Here is a 17,369-nt window from a genome sequence, read left to right on the forward strand (position 1 = left end):
AAACATCAGAATTACAGTATTATGTCTTAACACATGATATTTGGATCTATATGATATATATGTTTGTTAATTTTAATTGAAATGTGGTGATTTATTTGTACTGTAAAAAAAACAAGGTCAACAGAGCATTTGTTGTTGTTCTACTCTGTGAATATGACCCATGATGACCCATGGAGCAAATCCACCAAACTGTTGTAGGAATTCTTCACATATCCTCACTGAATATTGGACATGATCTTTTTAATGACTTCTTAGTCTTTTAAAATAATCCTAGTGACATTTTCACAAGTGTGTTTCAGATAATCTGTATTTATTGTTGTTTTCTTTACCCTAAAATGAGATTTCTGTAGTAAAACACTTATATTCACATCAGGAGCAGGTCCTCTTTACTGAGGCCACCCTGTCTGTTTACAGAAGCTCAAACTGAACAAACTAAACACCTTTTGAGTTTGTATGACAATTGACGATTACCACAGGTTCTCTTTCATGTTTGGAAGTGGAGGGTGAGGTGATGCCACTTCACCACTAGATGTCACTGAAGTCTACACACTGAACCTTTAAGGTGCGGCAGTACAGAGGAAGGTTGGGCACATGAAGCCTGGAACCTACAAGTACCGGGAATAACGATGCTGAGTTTCCATCGATGTTTGTAATTTGAAGGGTAATAATAATACAAACTGATAACTGAATGACAGATTTTCATTTTACTTCTCGGGTTCATCGTTCCACATTGGGCAAAACAAAGCATGAATATTCCTCTGGTCCCGTGCAGTGTTAGACCTGAATGTGAGCAGCTGTCCATTGTTGTGCAGGCTGAACGAGGCCGAGCAGTTTGTCAGGTGGCAGCCGTTTTTGAACCAGTGCACCATGGGAACAGGGAAGCCGTGCACAGCACAGTGCATGGAGATCTCAGTTCCCATGGCCACGGTGATGTTGTCAGGGCCCTGGATGATCTGCAGCCGTCGGGGAACTCCTGCAAGACAGAGGGACACTGAGACGTGAGAGGGACGACACGGTGAGGAACTCACACCGCTGCACGAAGGGTCAATACATGAGAGAGGCAATGTGAAACTGTGAACTGTGTCAAATTTGTTTTCAAACATTTTTTTTATCTGTACCATCTTTTCACATATCTTAAGAGAATAATACAATTAGAACTTTACGTCTCCAAATAATAAATTAATAAATCAATCAGAAAATCAATTAGTATCAATTAGTATCCATCAACTCAACATCTTTGAGTTTTGGTCATTTGAAGAATTCATCCCTGGGAAATCAGATCGATCATTATTTTCTGGATTTTGTAGAAAATACAATAAATCACTTAATCAAACAATCAAATAATAACAATGTTAGTAACTGTAAGTTGAAGTTATATTTTCTAATCTGGTTGAAAACAATATAACAACATGTGTGCTCACCTTGCACAGTTAGTTTTGCTGGTTTGCTGTTGTTGCTGATGTTCAGTGAAGGATTGTGTGTCACACAAACATACGTCCCATCATCCTCTAATGTTACGTTGTAAAGATGCAGTGTGCCGGAGGTTTTCTTCTGGTGTCCACCACCATACTCACCCTGAAGCAGAAAACACAGGAAGACCTGGTTTACATCTTTTTTTCTCTGATTGAAACGGTTTCGACTGGTAATTGTTTGACTTGTTGCTCTAAGTGAATTAGTCTGCGGGTGTTGTCCATCACTGCATTTACCTGAATCTGTCTTCCTCTAGTGACCACCTGCCCGTCTTTGAGCCAGGTGATGCCGGCAGGAGGTGAACTTTCCCCGGACACACACCTGAAGAAAACAGCGTCTCCTTCTCTGACTGTTTGGTCCTGGGGGCTGAAGAAAACATCCTCCAAACCTGGAACACACAATAATGAGAAATGCATATATATATTTGATATACAGCTTAGCAACAAATTCATCTGGTGGCTAGACGGAAAAAGACACACTCACCCAGTTGGGAAGAGACGGCCAGGCTGGACAGGACGAGGCAGCAGAGGTAGGACTTCATCTGTGGGAGCGTCCAGATGGAGACACACACATGCATCCTACTTCAGAGCTCCCTGAGAGGCCTGAGGAAACCAGCATGCAGCCTCCTCCATGATGTCGGCTGGGACAGGGTTCCCACGTAAAAGGCACAGGTTCATGAGAAATTGTTCTTTACCGTCTTTACCACATCTTACACCACAGCTCATTTGCATGGATTCACTTTTGATCAGTTTGCAGCAAATGTATTCCGCAGATGAATTTATTCTCTCTCTGTCTCTCTTGCTCTTAAAGTCCCCCCCCTCCTCCTCTCTTTTCTCCCTTTGCTTGATTCCTATTTTGGTTGTGAGTCTGTGGCACCGCAGCGAGCTCAGCTTTGTCCTCTTTAGTCCCTTGAATGGGCCCGTCCACTTTATAGAGCTCGCACTCTGACCCTTCACTCAATGAAAGTGACATGAAAAGAGGCTGCGGAGCTTTGTACTGTGAAGATCAGTTATTGGTCGCGGCAGGGACAGCTCGCCGTCTGATCATATAGGCTTTCATGATCCTCAATGTGGCCATGTAGGGTCTGATCCCTCGGCGTTTGAACGTGCCACAGTTCAGCTTATACACGTACAAGTAAATCAGAAGAAACACAGATGGGGATGCAAATAAATATGTATCGACGATTGCCAGAAGGCCCCTGTCTTTTACTCTACATGTTCTCAGGCAAAAACTGTGCAATAAAAGCATGAACGGATGTCAATTGTGAGTATATTGACCACATTTTAAAATGTATTCATTTTCTCTAAAGTTCACATTATATTATAACGTTTTATTTTATTATTTTTTAAATTATTATTATGGTTTCTGCTCAATATGAACAAGTAAAACAATGTGTAAACGTTATGATTTGCTTTTACCAACAAGTCACCTAACCATATATGAGAAAGCATGACGGAAAATCACAAAATCCAAAAGCAATTAAAAGACCTGATCTGCTACATCAGTACATTAATCATCCCTGTTGAGCTGCCTCAGTGAATTGCTTGATTGGTCCAGTGGAGCTAACGGCTGGTTACACAGACATAATGGTGAGAGCCTGTGGGTGTATTTGTTTGACTCACACCAGATGATTTACACCATTTAGCATGTCATTAGTACGTTTTTATCAGCGCCTCTCATCATGATCGGGTACATTACTCTGCACCGTGAGGAACTTTACAAGTGACAAACTTCATGTTGCATATCCCTCAACATGTTGAAAAGCTAAATGCAATGTCATAGTTCAGAGTTCTCTTTCTTCTCCAGAATATGTTTATACTCTTATTTGTTAATGACTTCAGCTTGAATTCGGATAACACTACACTTTTTTTCCTTTTAGGTAAATCAAGCGATATATGGAAACAATAGAATTTCTATTTAGTTGCAGTTTTTCTTTCTGTCCTCGTCGTCCTGTTGAACATCCACACGACGACTACAACCAAGCACTCAACAAAAAAATGAAATAAGCACATTCAACAAAAATGTATGTGATGTAGTAAAATGCTTATTCAGTTTGGATTCATTTTCTTTTCGGTTGACGCTGCACGGGGTGAGTAGATGAGGGCTGAATTTGCATACAATTGAAAATGTAAAATATCAGCAGCTACAAAGAACAGAACACACTGCACCTCATAAATATGATACAAATACAAAGCACATGCATGTTTCCTAACATACAAGACAAGCCTTTATATCAATTTCGTTAAAGAGATCATTGAGGCTGTTGATACTCACTCTGCTCCACTCTGGTTTGTTTCTGTGCAGATCGTCCTCAGTCACTTTCAGCCTGTGTCTTCTGAACAGATCGTTTATTCTCCTGATGCATCCCAGAGTCTCCAGCTGCAGGAGAACAGAGAACAACAGGCAACAGTCGCTTGCATCCACTGGACACCCACCTCCTCCAGACACACACACACGAACACACACACACACACACACTCTGTGCATCTCTTTCAAAGCCAACAGCTATAATGAAGCACAAAATGCTTAATTGTGTAGCCGTTATTTAGACAAACAGGCAAACATGAGATATAGAGAAACTACACACAAACAGCTGTTAGAACATGTGTTAGAAAAGGGGGTTAGGGATGGCATTTCAAGAAGTTAAAATAAATAATATAATGTATTTTTGTTTATTATGGCCCGAACACCGACGGTTGGATGCCCTTTTGAAATTGAAAAGATTATTATTATTATTATTATTAGGGCCCGAGCACCCAATGTTGGGAGGCCCTTTTGAAAAATAAAGGATTTTTATTATTATTATTTAGACCCGAGCACCAACCGATTGAGGCCCTATTGTATTTCGACGGATTTGTATTTCCCTTTTGGGGCGATATCAGGGCCTAGAAAGACTCAAATCGTTACCAAAGTTTGCAGGGAATTCAAAACCCCAAAAAGTTATGGTATTCCGGAGTAATTCGAATGGGCGTGGCAAAATGGCTCAACAGCGCCATCTAAGAAACCTACTGTGTGGTCACTTACTGATCAGTGTAAAAATTAAGTTGTTGTAACATTGTCCAATTGACATAAAATTGCTCACACTACATCAGAGCCCCTACTTGAACAGATATATTAGTCTGTAGGTTATAATAGGATGTAAGCTTTGTTTTACAACTATCATACCGTTTACGTAAAATTGTCACCGTGTGATCTGCAATTGATAGCGTGGACCGTAACAAGCAATTAGCAGGCAAGGATCGACATTGTGTGACGGACGCAGGAAGTGAAGCGTTTGTTCTTTGCCGCAGTGCGCAAAACGCACGTCCGCTTAGTCATCGATCACTCTCTCCACCGACTGAAACAGGCTTTAAAATACCTGTGATCGGGCCTGTTAGTGCTACAACGTAGCCCTAGTTGTGTTTTGTTACTTTTGCGGTAAATACATTACTCTCAAAATACTGCTAAATACTATTTATATTGTGTAATCACCCCTTTACACATTATTATAATATGATGTTGATAAGATACGTATTGTAAACATTCTATCTATCTATTTTAAGTTATCATATGATTATTTATTCAGACTGAATGAATAAAAATACCTGTGTTAGCTTAGAGGCACTTTTATTGTACCATTTGTACCTAGGCAGAGCTATGATTTCAGCTAGATACATCATCATTTACACTAACTATGATGTTAAGCGCAAACAATTTTCCTGACTGTAAATCATAGATTTTAAAGGTATATGGTAATAAACCAAAGTACCAGGCTAATTATGGCACTAGAGGCAAAGATAAGGGATTATCAACATTTTCAAAGACACAGACTGAGGTAACCGACAGTGTCTTTTCCACATTTAATGACGATTTACAGAGTTATCATGGAGACAATCTAGAAATATCAAGCTCATCGTGTTACTGGGGCAAAGATGAGGGTGTCACCAAAGTTCACATGATTCATCCCCATGGATTCCTCTGATCCACAGAGGAGAGCCGACTTCGTCACTCACAGAGCCGGATAAAAAAACTCCTGTGTCAGCGCTCGGATATACAACTAATGTTCCTTGGCACTGACCTGCCTGCTTGTAAAGGTGAAGGGAATCGTACAACCACACCCAGGGAATTCCAGCAGGTTCTTTATTTGAGCTCTAAGTGAATTATCACTGACCAACCATCTGCCTGTGTGTTGACTCGGTTTCCATAGTCACCCACAAAAGCTGGCGGGCCCACCTCGGTACCGACGAAACTCCCCGAGCTAACCACACCCTCAGAAATGTATTTTCATCCCAGGAATGAACGTATGAGTTTTTATGATTGTTTATTTGTGTTTAAATAGCAATCTCTGCCACGTTGATTGCTCTCACCCACACACAGACTAATTCACACAAATACAGAGACTCACTCACACACACGCACACACACAAACACACGCACATGAGAGTAAATGTTTAGCTGGTGTTGAACCACCTGTGTTTGTCGGATGTGTTGCCCACTTGGCCTCACCTTTGCCTCATTATGACGCAACAGTACGCAAAACACACACGCACACAGAGTGGAAACTGCTACTTACTGGCAGCAGGTGAGTCATCTTGTACATCACAGATATAAGATTATAAGCTATTGATACAGACCTAAAGAAAAGTTTTATGCTTTTAAAAGAGATGTTTTTATGAATACAATTTGTATTGTACAAGTGGAATCAGGGGGAAACACCTTACACATCAGCTGTGTCTCAAAATGTCTACGTTAAAAAACAGTTCTTTCACGATTAAAATAGCTGGAAGAATTTCCGGTCACTGTTTTCCCGCCCAAACGCCATCAATAAACATCAGATATTCCTTCTCATATTCCTTCTTCCTTGGCTCCTCGGTTGAACATCCAGTGTGTAAGATTAAGGTGAAAGGGAGTTATTGGCAGAAATTGAATGTAAAATAATCCTAGTGATGTTTTCACTGGTGTGTTTCATCTAATTCATACAAATTGTGGTTTTCTTTACCCTAGAATGAGCCCTCTGTAGTATAAACACTTCACATTTGCATCAGGAGTGGGTCTGCTTTACGAAGACTGCCATGTTTCTTTTACAGTAGCCCAGACTGGACAAACTATAATTTTTTTTACTTTTTCTGATATACCAAAGCTACCACAGGTTCTCCTTTATGTTTGGAAGGGGAGGGTGAGGTGAGGGGTATTCAGCTGCAACGTACAACTTCACCACCAGATGTCACTAAATTCTACACACTGAACCTTTAAGTCAACATGAAGAACCTAATTCATCAGACCACTTTCATGGTGTTTTACTTCCTCAGCTTCAGTCTCTTTCTACTGTCTGTCTATCTTTTATCCTTTTATTGATAATAAAGTGTATTGTAGAGCTGTCACCAGTCTGCATGTCTTTGCATTGTGGGTTGAGAAAACTCACTTTGGGAGAACATGTAAACTCTATACGGCCGGGATTCGAACCCCGAACCCTCTTGCAAAGAGGCAACAGTGCTAAACATGTACATACATCTAAGTAACTGATTTACGCATTCATGTGTTTCTATAATTCACATGATTGAATTGAGATCATTCTAGTATCATATCAAGATTGCTGTGTCTGTGCGTCTTATTAAAACCTGTGGACATCATCTATCTGTGTCTTCTCCTCTAATCAAGTTGTTTTATATTCAAACCCCGAAGTGGAACAAACTCAGTTCACTACTGAGACTTTCCAGTCTCTCAGGCCTTCGTGTTGCTTCCATGATCAGTGAATTCCTCTGTGATGTCACAGACTGTTTCTCTCAGGGTTATTCTCGTCTGCTGAATCTGTGTTTGGCTCAAAGGTCGAGGTGTTTGTGCGAGCAGGCCACTGTGGTATGGGATGCGACCAGAGATGGGAATGTAAACTCAACAGTCACATGAATGAAATGAGACTTTGACATAACACTGACACACTTTATTGTCTATGTAGTTCCATCCCTTTTCCAGATGAAGAACATTCTCTGACCTAAAACAACAGCGGTGCAATAAATAAAAACAAACCTACAGATCATCAAAAGGCTGAATGCGCAGCATCCGCACATAATTCAGATCATAACAATGATCCGACACACAAACACTCATACAGTCATCAGCAATAAATATTCACACTAAATAAATTAAATTCTAACGGGTATTTAACAGTGTTTGTTTCTGTTACAGAGCGTCTAATGAAGCAGTGGATGGATTCTACTTTTTCTTCAGATCGTCAGACTCCTGTGGCCTCTGTCATCCTGCAGCCGGCTGAGACACAGAGAGGGCAAAGGTTAGCAAGTACACAACAAACAACAAGCATTTCAAATTTTAAATGGAAACATTCACAATCATGCATCAGATATTTTAAAATGGCTTAAAAGAACGCACTGAAATAAAGCATTGAAAGTAAAAATCATAAACTCGTGAATCCAGGTAAAGTTTCACGCATGTGTCAATAGATGATCTTGAAATGTAAATGTAATGTTTTAAACTATCATAAATTTACAGTGGTACTTTTGAATAGATTATTCCAGTGTATAACATCATGTTATGCATTACATATTGTACTTGACTATTATAACTGTCAATGCTAATAACATGATACTCATCAAGTTACTATCTTGGCTTAGAATTCAGCATAATCGCAAAAATAAGTGAAAAAAGAGTACCGTCAAATGATTAAACAAATCTTAAATCTCAAATTCATTTGTGAGAAAATAACAAGGGAAAAATGATCACTCATTATTCAGTGAATTAATTCATCACAGTTTAAAAACCAACTGTATTATTGTATTAACTTTAGCAGTTTCCGATTTAGCCTTAATGCCAAATAAATGTTAAAAATCATCTTTCTACCATGACACAGACAATATATCTAGTCTAGAGAATAAAGTAAATATCTGAAATTATTAAAAACCTACAAACTATTACACTGTCATTCTGACTGTCTTATGTGCAAGTAAGACTTGCTCCTCTCAGATTTGACATGCAAACGAGGAGAATGCTGCACGGCCACATTGTTTGTCTCAAGGAAGAAATTTCCTGTGTGTCTAAACACGTGAAGTCTGCGACTCTGCGTGTGTGCTGCTCAGCGAGATCTGACCACATGTAAGTGGAGTAATCAGGAGCTTGCCGCAAAGTCCTCACGTGTACAGTCAGTGTGTCAGTGGTGTAATCGTTTGGATGCACGGGTGAATGTGTTGGATCAATCTTTTTTCTTTACGCTGGAATGAAGCTCGGGACAGGCCGACACACCCCTCGGTCAATCCTCACTAATTCCTCCAGTGGGGATTTCTCTTTGCATGATGCAACTTGCTGTGTTCAAAAACAACAACAGGCGTGCGTCTTCTGTCACTCTCTGGGCTCACTCCTTCCTGTTTGGCTTAAGGATGACACGACTAGAGGCAGGACCCATCCCTCAGGACTCAGGCAAGAGGAAGTGCATCACCAAACTAGGGCTTGCCTTGGGATGACACTTGACGTCTGACATTAAACTGTAAAAGTGCATTCGATGGCTACACAAAAGATGGCGTGCATAGAAAATAAATATATGTTGGGCAGGTTAACTACTGGGTTCCCTGGACGAAACTATGTAGTTGGTTTCCCAATGCCCTCAACAATAGATGGCAGGAACCCAGTTCAGTCAGACAGTTCACGTTCAAACGTTTATTGCAGCAGTAGAACAGGTTTAGTGTCTGGTGTCTAGGCTCCAACTTAATCACTCCCCCTTATGATTACACAGGAATGTTGGGAGTGAAGAGCAAATACTTGTAAACCCACATCGGAGCCTACAGGTGAATGCTGAGGTGGTGGAGGGACTGAAGCAACTGGCAGCTATACTGCAGCAACAGTGCAAGGAAAGGTGTCACATGATTGGACCAGCGCGGCTGAAGTTGGCCACCTGAACTAGCTCTGGTCCATTGGTGACCAGAGTCATTGATTGGTCGATCGAAATCCAGTTGTTGACAGCTTAATGGTTGCTAAGCTAAAATTGGACCATCGCCAGTTTTGAGATGTTAATGAATGATTTTCACAACTTAATTTACTAAACACATTTTTGGGGAAAACATCAATGACGTGACATTTACCTTATGGTGACCCTGCGCCCTCACACCATCACGTCAGGGAGAGGTTTCTGTAACTTCTCCTGCTCCGCCCCAGTTCCCAGGAAGGACGCCAGGTAGGTCTTATGTGACCTGTAACTGCAAAACACAATCAACATGAGTATAACAGCGTGGTGACATCAGATGATTACAGTAAAAAGCTATTGAAAGGCACAGAGAAATCTTCAGACAAATGAAATACAAGTCTTTGTTGTGTTTTGGCAACAATGTCTAGAAAACGAAAGCCCATAAAACTTATGAAACCGTTTTCAGTTTCCATTTTAATCAACTACTGAAGTGGAGGAAGTTGCACCGTCATAAATTCAAGCCTTCGTTCTCTCTACCACGTCACTTCAGTATTAATGACTCACACACTGGGTGCTTTTCATATTTGATCTCTCCTGGACTATTGACTTTGTCCCACATTCAAACAATATGTGTGATGTGGTTTCACATTGATAAGGAACTTTCGACAATACGGAAAATTAGTTATATCTCTTAAGTAAGAGATAAGGGGTTAAAGTCAGGTGTGAGTGAAACATGCATCCATCCATGTAACAATGTTTCCAGTGAAATGACAGATTTCACAGCTATTGCGTCATGTTGTGTAACAATAAATATCGTTTCATATTGCCAGCAAATAGCATTGGCTAAGAAGCCTATTCGAGAGAAAACATGTTTCGGGCACTGGACTCTACTTCCATTTTCAATGACTCATAAGTTGCAAGAATACAGCAAAGATGGTGCGAGATAACAACTGTTAAGACATATTCCTGCAGAGACACAGCCCAAATTGACATGGTCGGGGAAAGGTGACGAGTGACGGGTCTTGATAAGAATCATTATCTGGATATTAAGGATATGAGAAACAGATCCAAAGCCTGAATGAGGCATGAACAGTGTAGGCGTGTTAGGGTGTGTTAGTATGTGCCCTCTGATGTGTCAGTGCGTCCAGATGCCAAGTGTTTCTGGGCAGGATGTGTGGATTGTATTGTGTGTTGGGATTCGTCAGGTTGTGGATGTTTGTACAGGTTCGCTAAACTTCAATAATCTGCACTGTAACAGTTTTTAAGGGTTAAAATGGAATAAGGGCACTTTTGTTCTTGTTGTTTAAACATCCATACATTTAATAGCCAGAGTTTCTTGTTAGAATTCTCATTTTCTCATTAATAAATTATGGAATGACTAAAGCCCCCTAAGGTTGGGTTTAAAGTCAATTGTAAGTTGTAAAATAAAACGATTTATTTATTAGTTCAAGGGCTATACATATTTTGTCTGTTTTGTTTTATTGGTCTATTGTGAAATTCTTAAAGCTTGAGCAGGGTTTAACTTGCAGTCGAGGTACACATGAAGCCGCGTCACCATTATCTTTTCGCTTGTCAATCACCAGTTTTATCACAATATCTCTCACCGGCTTCCCGCTCTGAAACATTACTCATCCCTCTGGAAACACTGCAGCCAAGTGAAGGAGGCCAGGTCCCAGCTTGGACCTGAGCCTTCAGAGAAGTTTCATGAACTTTCATTCAGGCTTGAGTAAGAGAAACATCCAAAGGCTGCAGGTAATTCAGAATCCTGCTGCCAGGCTATTAACACGTGCTAAGAGAGTTGACCACATCACACCAATCCTTGCTGCTCTCCAGTGGATATACCTGTGTTTTTAAGATTTTACTGGTTGTTTTTAAGGTTGTGAATGGTCAGACTCAAGTCTAGATGTGTGAGTTCCCAAACCTAAACTGTTCACAAGAGGTCCTTGACCGGGCCTTCTCTGTCCGGGCTCCTCAAGTCTGGAACTCAGTTTCTTCTTTTAAATCTCTTCTTAAGACTCATTTTTAGTGGCCTATCTTTAAACTGTCGGGATTTGTTTTTTTAACAATTTCATATTATTCTATATTGTTATAATTTCTGGATCTCACATGTTTTGTTTTTGTAAACCACTTTGTGTCGTTGATTTTGAAAGGTGCTGGATAAATAGAGTTATGGTATACTCACTGAGCACAGGTCATGAGCAGGATGGCGGTGCAGCTGATGACTGACAGCACCACAGCGATGATCACCAACACCATCTGGACCAACTCGGTGTTGCTGCTCCCTTCGGACTCTGTTCTAAAGATCCCCAGAGTTTGTATCCCACAGCGATTGCCATCATAACCCTTCATACATCTGCAGACAAGTAATAAACCAAGCAGGTTATTTAGCTAATAATGAAGAAAATGGATAATTTAGCAATCGTGGAGGCACCAGAGATTGAAAGAGTCATTTGTTTGGCTGAAGGAAACATGGAAAACCCAAAGTGGACGGCTGCTGTACTCACATGCACACTGGCTCCCGCAGTTCCTCAATGTGTTTGCAGTAACCGTGAATACAGTAGCCCAGGTGGGTGGAGGTGCAGGGATCCTCTGTGGTGCTGACGGCCGACGTGACGCTGCTGCTGAGGCTCGCGGGCTCGGGGATGAGTGCAGTCGTGGCTTTCCTCCTGTTCTTGTTGCCGTTGCCCTTCCTCTTCTTCGTCTTCGGCCTCTCAATTGTACTGTGAGGTGACTCTGTACATTTCAAGTTTGTGACATCAACGTTAGGTACTGACTGAGTTTAAACATCACAGATTTAAATGGTTAAAATTTAGGTATGGCACTAACAGAGAACTATTTCGGCTCAAACAAGAGGGGGAGCCAGAGTGAGTGTTTTCTTGGAAAATTTAAGAAAGACCGGTTTTATTTATGATCTTTTACAAGTCAACATTCTTACTTGGCTGTTTCTACTTATGTCCAAGCAAGTAATGAATGTATTTCAATTCAAGATGTATATGTAAGTCGAGTATATCCTTGACTTATTCCAACCTATCTATGGATGGAAGACGTCTTTTATTTTGCTCTTTTCAAAATGTCCTGACATTTTTTTTTTAATTCAACTTAACATGGCATCGATTTCTTCACTTTTCTGTTGCATTTAGAATAAAGTATATTTACTGATCAAAAATGTAATTATTTGATTTTCTCAGCTTCAACCAGAGTTCTCCAGCATGAGGACGGTCTTACCAGTAGTTGCTCCCCCTCCTCGTGAAAGATCACCACCGCTACCATTTTCGGCCTGCAAATTCTGGAGGCCCTCTCCGGAACCTAGACCCTGAGTCACTCCGGTTATTTCACTGGAGTGAGTGGTCTCAGATCCCTGAAGTCTGCAGACGACTGTAGATTCAACAGAACGCGCAGAACAAGTTAGATAACATCAAGCATGCACAAAGATATGAGGGGGGTAAGCAGTAAGGAGCAGTCTGGGTTAAAGTTCACAACATGAGATTAAATGCAACTGAGTTTTTATCTACATTCAAGTGTTTGAGAGGAGGAAGACATTTCTTTCAAAGTTTGAAACCAAACTCAGATCGGACGCACACTTTGAAGCTGCCGGCCGGTTTGTTTATTCTTCTTCTAAGGTCACAGGAACCTATCCAGTATGGTTGCTCTGTTACTTTCCGTTGGTTCTGTTCTCAGAAATCATAAGGCCCATTACATCTGACTCACCCATTCATCTGAAATTATGGAGCGCGATCAGAGCTTGTCAATGACATACTTGTTGCTTTTAAACTAAAACCAGTACAACCAGTCCACATCCAGATCGGCAGTGTAACCGAACGCATCCTCCTAACCACAAGAGAACAGTGTTGAATAACAATCAAACACTATGGTGAAGTATTTCAAACATGTTGACCTTTCACTGCGTCTGGTGCTTTGGTGCTGTGGTAGTGATTCGATTCCAAAATTCTTCTCTTTGAAACAAATAATATCTCCCTCCTGCCCGACAGGTCCTCACTTGCAGACACATTTCTTCCTCTACCCCATCATCCTCTCGGCGTTTTAAATTTCCCTTCTTTTCCTTTCATCTGTTTACAGGAACCGCACACACACAGACACACACACAAAAGCACAAAAATAGTACAAGTCCAGACTTACCGGAGCAGAGGAGGCAGATGAGGATGAGCAGGTTCATATCCTAGGGAGATTGTTATGTATTTGACAGCCCTGCACAAATGTGTTGATCGGTGTGTGAGTGTGTGTGTGTGTGTCTGTTTGTCCCCTGCTGATAGAGATTGTGCTTTGCTCTCTTTACCTTCTGTGGGTGCAGCTTTTATGGAGCAACGCCTGCCTCTCACCTCCAAGGAGAAGGAAGGGTGTGTGTGTGTGTGTGTACATGTGTGTGTGTGTGTGTTTGTGCGCGCTCACGCGCGAGAGAGAGAACAGACCTAATGTGTCTGAATAATCAAGACAGTTAAAAGTAAAAAAAAGAAGGTGTGTGTGTGGGGGGGGGATTAATCTGCCCTGGGCAACACATTTTGCAACACATGTTCTCGCACATGACTTCAGTCTGAGTGACACACACACACACACACACACACACACACACACACACACACACGCACACACACACACACATTCACTGGAGTTTGATGTATTCTGCATTTATTAGTCCCAAACACATGCACAGACATGCAAAGGCACACTCATGCAGGTAGGGAAATTTATCCTCTGCTTTTGACCCATCTGGTGCAGGACACACAGAGCAGTGAGCGACCATGTACAGCGCTCGGGGAGCAGATGTTGGGGGAGTAAGGTGCCTTGCTCAGGGGCACTAGACAGGGTAGGGAGACTCTTGGATTTTTGGACAGATCAATCCAGGTTCGTCTTTTGTTGTCTCTCCGTGGAGTTGAACCAGAGACGAACCAGAGACCTTCTCTGCCCATAGTCCAAGTTTCTGCATTCTGACTCGTTTCTCGTCACCATTAAAACACACACAAACATTGTTCCTGCTGCTTTAATTGTTATGGCTGCCTCGCTTCTCCCTCTCTGGTCACGAATGTACCATAATTAAAGCTTGTGACAAACACTCATTCGCACAAAGACACACTTCTATCTTTGTGTGGACACTCTTTAACATAAAGCAGTCCTTAGCCCTGTATCCTGAGCCTAAAAAAATAACTAAATGCAAATCTTTGTGTTCCCTGCTTGCCCGTCAAAGTAGCCATTCAGAGGGCGGCATTTTAACCCCGACCTAACATGACCTTGAACTACGTCCTGATCCTGAGGCAGGCCTTGATGGATGGTTTGTCAGAATGTGAGGATCTAACGAAATGAACTCACAATGTACAATCTTACAAGTACACACAAACACACACATAAATAAACTAATAGGACTTTATAAGGTGAAAATCTGGTGTCTACTTACTGTAAACTCAAAAAACAATTATCGAGCTATTGGTATCATTAGTATGTGTTTGTAAACAAAACCATTCTGGACGGATTTCCTACGTATTGGCAATTTGTTGTTCCCAAAGTCTGGACTGAGTAGGAAAGAAAGTTTTAAAGTTTAAAAAACAGTTATAATCAAGTCAGTGTCATGTACTTAATGATTAACAGCAAAAGAGTTTCTGTTTTTAAGCATACGTTGTTTTTCAAATGTAGTCACTGGTTCAAACACACCTAATCTGTTATTTTAAGGGTCAGTGTACATTTTGTAATGTTCCACAAGTTGTCTCATCGTGTGTGTGGTTAGACATAGTGGATGCTGCAAAGAATGGCGTGTGGACTCTGTTGTTGTGTCTGCAGGCTGAGGTTGTCCCGGCGTGCGTGCTCCTTTGGAATCCAGCAGCAGCCCTCTAGGAATGCTGGGAAGCCTCTCCATCTCATTCTTCTGGCCCAACAATGACCAGCATCTCCTAACACATTTTGTTTATAGTGGCCGTGGAATTGCACTGTTTGGATTATCTGTAATGGCATTGAGGATACGTGATATGAATGTGAGGAAAGTCTGACACACGCTCACAGAAGCCACCCACTGTAAACCCACTGCATGGAGGGTGAAAAACTGTGACACACAAATATAGACGGATTTGCTCTGACACAAATTTAAATGATGCATTTTAAACAGAAACTTGCAAACTTGAGGTTCAAGAGGAAAAGTTAAAAGTTCATTACTACTTGGGCAGAGGGGCGCTGGAGGTAGTGGTCTTTGGGTCAAGCGGTTCGATCCCAGTCTTCCCCCATTTCGCATGCATAAGTATTCTTTGGCCAGATACTGTACCCCAAATAGCCGCTGCTGGTTGTGCCTACAGTGTGTGACCGATGTGTAATGGAGAAAGTGCAGCACATATATGCACTGTATAAATGTGATGCGAAAAATGTAACTGTATAAAACGCTCTGGGTGGTAATCAAGACTAGAAGAGCTTTATATAAACACAGACCATATAATATTTTATATTTATCCTGATGGGTTCGTCAGTTTTTATACTGGAGTTCATGGTAAATTATCCAAGTTATCAAAATATTTATTTATATTGAGTATTTTAGGAAAGACTGTATGGTTCATCCTCCGGGCACAATGAATGTCTGTAATTTCATGGTAATCCATCGGGTCGTTGTGAGCCATGCCGCTAGCGTGGAAAACACAAACAACACAGAAACTGAACCTCGAGCAGCCAAACAAATGTGCTCGTCATGGCACACGTGGACATTTTGTTTTGTTTGAAGACACGCAAGGATGCAGCTTAGTCGAGCTTCCGCCACATTACTCACTGCACTAGCAAACTTCTTACTACTTACTTAATTATGCAATATGAGTTAGTTACCGGTAATGAGGACACCGGAGATTACAGAGACACTTCCTGGGATATACTGTATGGTTCATCCTCCGGGCACCATGAATGTCTGTAATTTCATTGTAATCCATCGGGTTGTTGTGAGCCGTGCCGCTAGCGTGGAAAACACAAACAACACAGAAACTGATCCTCGAGCAGCCAAACAAATGTGCTCGTCATGGCACACATGGACATTTTGTTTTGTTTGAAAACACGCAAGGATGCAGCTTAGGCGAGCTTCCGCCACATTACTCACTGCATGAGCAAACTTCTTACAACTTACTTAATTATGCAATATGAGTTAGTTACCTGTAATGAGGACACCAGAGATTACAGAGACACTTCCTGGGATATTTTTATCCACACGCTTTAAATTTAGAACAACAAAAGACACGGAGAGGGCGAGTTTGTGCGTCTTTGCGTGTGTGTATGTGTATGTGCAGTGTCTGCAGTTGTGTTCATGTTTATGTGCATTCACTGCTCTTCATTAGCATGCAAAAGACATAAGCATGATGCAGGCCGGTGAACGAAACGGCTCATTGACCCTGGTTGAAGCACGATGATGGTGCAGAGACTATAATAATGTTACTGGTTAACTTGACACCGGATACTGCGCTCACCGCGTCAGATGATGACTGCTACACTCCAAAAACCTCAAGTGTCTGTTTGCATTATATAAACTTCAAATAACCATGAAACTTGAAATGTTGTTTTAATGTTTTAACTTTGACAATACTTTAATTTGAGTCTTTTATAAGCAGTGAATTAACATTCGATAAGTATTCCTTTATGCATTGTCAGTCAAGTGTAGGTTATAGTAAAACACTGTATTAAAATACTGTATACTTTCCTATGAAACATTTTTATTGTTGACATTTACTATACCTTAATAAAAAGCTATACAACCATTCATTAAATGTAGATTTTTCTGAATATATATAGAAGCTTTAAGTTGTGTCAAAGGTCCTGTAGGATGCATATATACCAGAAAAAAAATATATTGAGTGATGTATGATGACATATTCTGACCAATATACGCTTTAGATTGTCTTTGGATCATATTTGTGTTGACCTTCGCCTTTGACCTTCGACCCAAACAAGTCAATCACCTTCCCAAGTATTAATTCCACTGAGTTTGGCAAGGACACCCACACACACAGCCCGTGCGCAGAGTTACAAACTTTTAATTTTAAAATCC

The 17,369-nt window shown here is 41.0% G+C and overlaps 1 protein-coding gene across 1 annotated transcript; it reads right to left on the minus strand.

The window, feature by feature from the left end:
- Positions 1-7,372: 7,372 nt before the first annotated feature.
- areg (amphiregulin) lies at positions 7,373-13,635 on the minus strand. Its single transcript, XM_062380262.1, has 6 exons — positions 13,493-13,635; positions 12,581-12,730; positions 11,860-12,088; positions 11,538-11,708; positions 9,534-9,647; positions 7,373-7,713 (listed from the first exon to the last, which is right to left on the minus strand). Exons 1-5 carry the CDS (start codon positions 13,527-13,529, stop codon positions 9,554-9,556), a joined length of 681 nt encoding a protein of 226 aa, XP_062236246.1. The 5' UTR covers positions 13,530-13,635; the 3' UTR covers positions 7,373-7,713; positions 9,534-9,553.
- Between the last annotated feature and the right edge of the window lie 3,734 nt (positions 13,636-17,369).

This window comes from Platichthys flesus, chromosome 3 (genome assembly GCF_949316205.1).
Source record: "Platichthys flesus chromosome 3, fPlaFle2.1, whole genome shotgun sequence".
Taxonomy (NCBI): domain Eukaryota; kingdom Metazoa; phylum Chordata; class Actinopteri; order Pleuronectiformes; family Pleuronectidae; genus Platichthys; species Platichthys flesus.